Consider the following 8,729-nt stretch of genomic DNA (forward strand, 5'->3'; position numbering starts at 1 on the left):
TAATGGGAAACCCATCGGGCTTCTGTAAGGGAGTGGAAGATGTGAGGGAATTGGTTCGAGCATGGTCGAAGGACCTGTCAAACACAATATCTGGGGGTTGGGGGTGGGGATGGGAGATCTTCAGTTGAGGAAAAAGGAGGCTATATCTGAGGTGCTGTTACAGGAGGTTGCAACATCAGAACAGATGTGGTTTTGATGGAGAAGCTAAGGGAATGAAATTGAATCCCTACAGGGTGTATGGATTAAGGAACTATAGTTGTGGTAGCTCTGGGGAATGCTGGGCTTATGATGAATATTTGTTGATAGCCTGTCCCCAGTGATTCATTCACTCGACTCGCTAAGACACGACTGAGTTCACATGTAAATGCACGGGTTGGATTCTGCTGTTATTGTTGCTGTTTTAGGGACTGTCGATTGTTCATCAATTTCCAATTCCCTTCTTTCTCCTGGATAATGGAGAGTCCGTTCACTTCAGTTTCAGTCCAATTTATTTCCTAATTTTATCAATTTCCCCAAGTGTCCACTCCATTACAACAAAAAACCACTATGAACTAAGTGGAATGTTCAATGGCGGATCATTCACCCAGCATTCCCCGCGGTGCAGAATACCCCCTATCCACACCACAGGAGACTATTGCGCAGGCGCAGTATGGAACAGTCTTGGCGCATGCCGACTGACACAGGCTTGTTTTTCACATCTGCAGCTGGGAAGCAGCGGCCACTTGGTGGGATCGATGAGCCCGGAGATGTGCGGGGAGGCGTCATAAAAATCAGGTGTAGGCCTGAAGGTCCGACCAAGGATCTATCGGAATCTATCGGTGCGTTTGCACCGAGCGATTCGACAGCTGTAGCGCTTCTAATTACAACCATGTTAACGACTGCTATCTTTATTGGGGTCAATGTACAATAGGCCGCATGCGCAGCCTCCATCTTTATCGGTGCCAATAGGCACTAGGTCGCATGCGCAGTCGCCATCTTTATCGGGGGTGAATACACACTAGGCCGCATGCGCCGTCGCGATCTTTATGCAGGGGGCATTGTGTAGACGGCGCAAGCGTGATCGTTCTGCGGCCTGGAGCTGGAGGAGAGATTTCTATCCTGTACTGGCAGTGATGGCTTTTGAAAATTCCTTTTAGAGGGGATTAGAAGCCGTGGGGCACGAGGTGGAATTATAGACAGCAAACTCTTTGTTACTTCTGAATATTTATTCTGCACTGATATTGGTGGCTTTTGAAGCTCTTTTTCCAGGGTATTAGAAGAGGAAGGATTTACAGATGAGAAACTCAAACCAAACATCACAATAAGATCTGACAGAGTCACTCGATTCATCAGAACCTGAATATCATCAGCATCTTAATGTGGAAGGTAAAAAGCTGCAAATGCAACTTGTCTTTTGCACTGACATGCTGGGCATCATCATTGAGGTTGGAGTTGTTTGTGGAGCCTCCTCCTCCAGTGAGTTGTTTAATTGTCCACCGCCATTCACCACTGGATGTGGCAGGACAGCAAAGCTTAGATCTAACCTATTGGGATCATTTAGCTCTGTCTGTTGCATTCTGCTTCCGCTGTTTGACATGTCTGTAGTCCTGTGTTGTATCTTCACCAGGCGGATGCCTCATTTCTCAATATGCCTGGCGCTGCCACACATTTTTTAAATTCATTCATGGGATGTGAGAATCACTGGCTAAGCCAACATTTATTGCCCATCCCTAATTGCCCTTGAGGAGATGGTGATGAGCTGCCTTCATGAACCGCTGCAGTCCATCACTGTTTCTTGAACTGCTGCAGTCCGCTGCTCTCCTACACTCCTCATTGAACCAGGGTTAATTCCTAAGCTTGATGGTAATGGCAGAAATGAGGGATAGGCTGGGCCATGAGCTTACACATTGTGGTTGAATACAATTCTGCTGCTGCTGATGGCTCACAGCGCCTCATGGATGTCTAATTTTGAGCTGCTGGATCCTCTTTGAATCTATTTCATTCAGCACAGCGGTAGTGCCACAGAACATGATGGAGGGTATCCTTAGTGTGTGAAGACAGCACTTGGCCCACCTGACTAGTCCAGTGATATCTTTCTGCACTCTTACAGCTTTTATTTTTATTGTTAACCAGTACTGAGGCCTGCAGAACATCACTGGAAACAGCCTTCCATTCACAAAAACACACATTGACCATGCACCACCGCTTCCTGCCATTAGCCAATTTTGCATCCAATTTGCCACTCCTTCTAGGGTGCTATGAGCTTTTACTTTCCTGCCCAGTCTGCCATGTGGGATCTTGGTCAATGTGGAGAAAATGTTTCCACGTGTGAGAGAATCCAAAACTCGGGGCCAGAAATACAAGACAGTTACTGAGGAATTCAATAAGGAGAAATGTGTTCACTCTGAGATTGGTTAGAATGTGAAACTCGTTGACACAGGAAGTGATTGAGGCAAAATGCTTAGATGTTTCAAAAGGAAACTAACTGATTACATGAGAGAAAAGAGAATAGAAAGATAAGCTGAAAGGCTGACTTGAAGCAGATGGAATGGAAGGGGATGAGTTTGGAGCATAAATATGGGCACAAACTTGCTGGACTGAATGGTCTGTTTCTGTGCTCTATATTCTAAGTAATTCTGTGTGAACTCCTTTTACAGGGGATTAGAACGGGAGGATTTACAGACAGGAAACTCAAGTCAAATATCACATCAGGATCTGACAGAGTCATTCGATTCATCAGGACCTGAATATCATCGGTCTTTGATTGTGAAAGGGGAAATGTTTGCGTGTTCGGTCTGCGGGAAAATATTTCAAACATCAGTGTGACTGGAAAAGCATTGAGACACACACACCCGAGTGAGAGTGTTCCAGTGAACTGACTGTGGAAAGATCTTTAACCAGTTACAGATCCTGAAAAAACATCACACCATTCACAGTGGGGAGAGACCGTACACGTGTTCTGTGTGTGGATGAGGCTTCAACTGATCGTCCAACCTGGAGAGACACAAGGACACTCACACCATGGAGAAACCGTGGAAATGTGGGGACTGTGGGAAGGGATTCAATTACCCGTCTGAGCTGGACACTCATCAACGCAATCACACTGGAGAGAAACCCTGTAAATGCGGGGACTGTGGGAAGGGATTCAATTATCCATCCCAACTGGAGATTCATCGGCGCAGTCACACCGGGGAGAAACCATTCACCTGCTCCATGTGCAGGAAGGGATTCACAGAGTTATCCAAGCTGCACATGCACATGCGAGTTCACACCGGGGAGAGGCCATTTTCCTGCTTGGTGTGTGGGAAGGAATTTGCACAGTTATCCACCCTGCTGACACACCGACGTGTTCACACTGACATGAGACCTTTTAAATGTTCAGAATGTGAGAAGAGTTTTAAAAGCAGAAGTGAGGTGGTAACACACCAACGCACTCACACTGGGGAGAGGCCATTCACCTGTTCTCTGTGTGGGAAGGGATTCACTCAGTCTTCCACGTTGCAGAAGCACCAGAGAGTTCACACTGGGGAGAGGCCGTTCATCTGCTCCATGTGTGAGAAGGGATTCACTCAGTCTTCCAGTCTCATGGAGCACCAGAGAGTTCACACTGGCGAGAAGCCATTCACCTGCTCGGAGTGCGGTAAGGGATTCACCCATTCATCCCACCTGCTGACACACCAGCGAATTCATACTGGAGAGAAGCCATTCACCTGCTCTGTGTGTGGGAAGGGATTCACTCAAAAATCAAGCCTGCTGGGACACCAGCGACTTCACACTGGGGAGAGACCGTTCACCTGCTCTGAGTGTGGGAAGGGATTCACTCGGTCATCCAACCTGGTGACTCACAAGCGAATTCACAAGTGACTGCAGAGGTTGGATTCTGCTGTTGTTGCTGCTGTTAATTACATCCAGGATTGAACAGTGTTCATTCTAACAGCTGGTGTTTCTTTCTGCTGATGTTTATAATCCCTGTAACTGGGCTGGAGTTTAATATTCTGTGAAATAAATCAGGCCTCGCAGTATCTGTGGAGAGAGAAACAGAGTTAATGTTTTGAGTCCATATAACTCTCGTCCTTCGAGGAAGAGTTATACTGGACTCAAAACATTCAATCTGTTTCTCTATCCACAGAAGTTGACAGACCTGCTGAGTTTTTCTGGCATTTCCTGTTTATATTTCAGAATTCCAGCATCTGCAGTTTTAAAAACATTGTTGTTGATTTTTGTCCTGAGTGTTTAACATCACCTGGCTGGAGGTCAGAAAGGACAATCTGGGGGAAGATCGTACGGCAGGAACAGAACTTCAGCCTGGACACAGTCCTTCAGGGTCACACCGAGAGGGACAAACGGCACTTTGGTCTTTCTCATCTCTCTCCACTGACCAAAGTCTCCGTGTGGGTTAATCCTGAGGTGTGTAAGAAATAAGTCCCAGCCGCTCATGGTTCAGAGCTCCTAGACTCGGAACAGAAGGCTCCTTTACAACTATGTTTAGAGTCAGGAAGAACAACAGTGAATGCTGGAAACGTGCTGTCAAATCAGAGATTGGTGTAAAACTGTGACCTGTTCCTGACTGACAGTGAAATGGCAGGTTTAAGTTTCCAGTCTGGAAATGATTGTGGTAATTATTCTAGAATATTTAATGTGACAGTCCTGAATCTACCATTTTGAGGCAGGTGTTACTTTGTTTTCAAGAAACCTTTTGAAAGTAAGTTGGTTAAAGTCTGCAATTAAATTAGGAGGAGTTTACATGAGCCTGTTAACTGTTGCTATAATTAAACAACAGGCATTTGATCTTAATATAAAGAAGGGTACAGTAGCTTAATGGTTATCTTACTGGGTTAGTAACACAGAAGCTGACCTGATAATCTGGTAGATGTGAGTTCAAATCCCACCACAGAAGTTGGGGAATTTAAATTCTATTAACTGAATAAAAAGCTGGTATCACATGAAACTACTGTGTGGTTGTAAAAGTCTAACTGGTTCACTGACATCCTTTAGGAAAGGAACCTGTACTCCTAACCTCACCTAGTGACTCCAGAATCAGAGTAACGTGGCTGACTCTGAAATGCTCTCTGAGCCACTCAGTTATACCAGAACCATGTCCTAAAAGGCATCTCATCACCACCTTCTCAAGGACAATGATGGATGGGCAATAATTGGTGACCTTGCCAATGACACCTGCGAGAGCTTGCCCTTGTTGACCTGATCTAAACCTGTCATAACATCCCAGAAATAGCTGCAAATCAAGAAATGGAAGGGAGGAAGTAACTCAAGAAAATTACAATCAGCCATGATCTGATTGAATGGCGGAGGAGGCTCGAGGGACCGAGTGGCCTTCTCCTGTTCCTAATTCGTATGTTTGTATGTACATCTATCAATCTCCTTTCAATCTCTTTTGCTCCAAGGAGAACAATCCCAGCCTTTCCAACCCAACTTTATAACTAAAACCCCAATTCCTGGAACCATTCTGGTAAATCTCCTTTGCATCGTCTCAAGGACCTTCTCATCTTTTCTAAAGTGTGGTGAACAGAACTGGACTCTAATTTGGCCCAAACCAGATCTTTATAAAACTTCAGCATAACTTTCCTGCTTTTGTGCTCAATATCTCTATTTATTGAAGTCCAGGCTCCCATCTGGTTTGCTAATCACTCTCTCAATATGAACTGCCTCCAAAGATCAGTGGACATGCACCCTCCCTTTGTCCCTCCACACTCTTTAGAATGGGCCATTAAGTTCATATTGCCTCTTCCAATCCCTTCTGCCAAAATGCATCACCTCACACTTCTCTGTATTCAACTCCATCTGCCACTTGCCTGCCCATTCTGCTAGCCTATCATGCCCTGTTGCAGGCGATTTGTATCATCGTCACTCTTTGCCACTCCTTCAAGTTTGGCATCATCGGCATATTTAGAAATTTTATTCTGCCTTCCAAAATTCTAGTCATTTATATATAGTAAACAAAGAGTGGTCCCAGCACTGACCCTTGGGGAACATCACTGTACCAGCCTCAAATGATAGAAGAATAGAGCAGGAATGGTGGCCATTTGGCTCTTTGTCCCTGTCTCTGAAAATGTTACCATTCTGTCCCACTCCCCTGCTGTTCCGGTATCGACAAGGTGGATGTGGAAAGGATGTTTCCTCTTGTGGGTGAGTCCAGAACTAGGGGGCACTGTTTGAAAATTAGGGGTCGCCCTTTTAGGACAGAGATGAGGAGAAATGTTTTCTCTCAGAGGGTTGTGTGACTTTGGAACTCCCTGCCTCAGATGGAGGTAGAGGTGGGGTCACTGAATATTTTTAAGGCAGAGGTAGATAGATTCTGGTTAGACAAGGGAATCAAAGACTATTGGGGATAGATGGGAAGGCGGAATTCGAATCACAAACAGATCAACCATGATCTTATTGAATGGCGGAGAAGGCTTGAGAGGCCGAGTGACCTACGTATGCTCCTATTTCATATGTTCATATAAATCTTTCCTTATTAAGTAAAAGCCGAAATCACTTTTGAAAGTTACCTTTGGATCTGCTTCCACCAGTCATTCAGACAATGTGTTCCAGATCATCAGAACTCACTGAATAAAATAATCTCTTCTCATCTTCACCCTGGATTTTTTGCCAATTATTTTAAATCTGTGTTCTGCAGCTACCAACCATCCTGCCAATGAAAACAATTTCTCCCTTTATAGATGATAACTCCTCAAAATGTCCACACCTCTATTAAATCGCTTGGTAACCTTCTCTGCTTTAAAGAGAACAATCTCAGCTTCTCCAGTCTCTCCTCAAAACTGAAACTGCTCATTCCCAATTCCATTCTAGTAAATCTCCCATGCTCCCTCTGCAAGGGCTTGACATCTTTCCTAAAGTGTGGTGCTCAGAACTGAACACCCGACTTAAACTTGAGGATGAATCAGTGATTTATAAAGATTCAGGATAAGTTCCTTACTTTTGTTCTCCATGTCTCCATTGATAAAGCCAAGGGTTATCTGTAAAACAAAACAGCTGGATAAACCTTTCCTGCTCCCTTCAAAGATTTGTGTCTATACACTCCCAGGTCACTCTGTTCTTGCACTCTGTTTAAAATTGTACCATTTAGTTTATTCTGCCTCTCATTCGTCCTCCCAAAATTCAGCATTGACTGTGAATCACTTTGGGATGTTCTGAGGGTGTGAACGGTTCTAAAGGAACACAAGAACTTTCTTTCTCTTTTAAAGCTGATTAAAAGTTGTAGATTTTGAATCAAAGATTAAATTCAGATTGATCTTCAAAGTTAACTATTTTACTGCAGAGACAAGTCCAACTGGGAGTCAGTGAATTAAGAGGAAAGGTCCCAGACAGCGGTTCTTCAAGGTACACTGCAGGCCCGACAGCTCAATCAGCCCCACTCTCAGCTCAGGAGACCTCAACAACTCCACATACTGTCCACAGGGGAGCTCTCCTGGTGCAGTGGGACCAACATTTGTGTTTTAACTAACACCACCTAAAGAAACTGGATTAATCGGTCACTGGTCTGATTGCTACTTATAGAAATTAACTGTGCACAACTGGCTGTTGTGAAACAGTAACAACTTGTATTTATATAACATGATTAATGTGCTTCAGACAAGTTTCATAAAACAAAAGTTGACACCGAGTCACATAGGGGTTATTTTGGTAAATGGCCAAAGTTTGATTGGAGAGGCAGATTGTAACAAGAATCTCGAATAGGAGAGAGGTTAAGAGGTTTAGGGAGGGAATTTCGGAGCTTCACACCTGGGCCTGGTGACCAATGCAGTAATTAAAATCAGGGGTGCTAAAGAGGTCAGAATGTGAAGAGTGCAGATATCTCAGAGGGTGTGTGATTGGAGATTACAGAGATAGGGAGGGAAGAGGCCATGGAACAATTTGCAAACAAGGATGCAAATTTTAAAACTGAATCATTGCTTCACCAGGAGCCAATCACACACGACATCAACATTATCATTGACCAGAAACTAAACTGAAACAGCCATATAAATACTGTGGCTACAAGAACAAGTCAGAAGCTAGGAATTATATGGCAAGAAACTAAGCTCCCGACATCCCAAAGCCTGTCCACCATCTACAAGACACAAGTCAGGTGTGTGATGGAATACTGCCCACTTGCCTGGATGAGTTCAACTTCAATAACACTCAGGAATCTCGACACCATCCAGGCCAAAGCATCCTTTGGCACCTCGCTTGCTTGGCACCCCATCCACTAGCTTAAACATTCACACCCTCCACCAGTGACAGCAGTGTGTACCATCTACAAGATGCACTGCAGCAATTCACTAAGGCTCCTTCGACAGCACCTTCAAAACCTGCAACCTCTACCACCTAGAAGGTCAGCAGAAACATGGGAACACCACCACCTGCAAGTCCCCCTCCAAGAAACACTCCATCCTAACTTGGAACTCTATGGTCATTCCTTCACTATCACTGGATCAAAATCCTTAAACTCCCTTCCTAACAGCACTGTGGGTGTACCTACACCACATGGACTGCAGCAGTTCAAGAAGGCAGCTCACCACCACCTTCTCAAGGGCAACTAGGGATGGGCAACAGATGCTGGCCTAGCCGGGTCACCCATATCCTGTAAAAGAATAAATCAAAAATAGTGAGGAATGGGTGAATGGGACTTGGTGTGAAAAAGCACAGGGGCAGAGTTTTGGATGATTATATGTTTCCACGTGGGGGTGGGATGAATATGAGAGTCTGGCCTGGAATGTATTGGAATCATCAAGTCTAAAGGTAACACG

General features: G+C 44.7%; 1 protein-coding gene across 1 annotated transcript in view; it reads left to right on the forward strand.

Moving 5' to 3' along the window:
• Positions 1–827: 827 nt before the first annotated feature.
• LOC144697719 (uncharacterized) overlaps positions 828–8,729 on the forward strand; it is a 72,900-nt gene continuing 64,998 nt past the window's right edge. The window contains exons 1-2 of the mRNA XM_078569728.1: positions 828–1,365; positions 2,637–3,803. Coding sequence (XP_078425854.1) covers positions 3,001–3,803 — 803 coding nt within the window. The 5' untranslated portion in view covers positions 828–1,365; positions 2,637–3,000. The remainder of the gene's footprint in view (positions 1,366–2,636; positions 3,804–8,729) is intronic.

The sequence above is a fragment of the Cetorhinus maximus genome, chromosome 23 (assembly GCF_964194155.1).
Source record: "Cetorhinus maximus chromosome 23, sCetMax3.hap1.1, whole genome shotgun sequence".
NCBI lineage: Eukaryota > Metazoa > Chordata > Chondrichthyes > Lamniformes > Cetorhinidae > Cetorhinus > Cetorhinus maximus.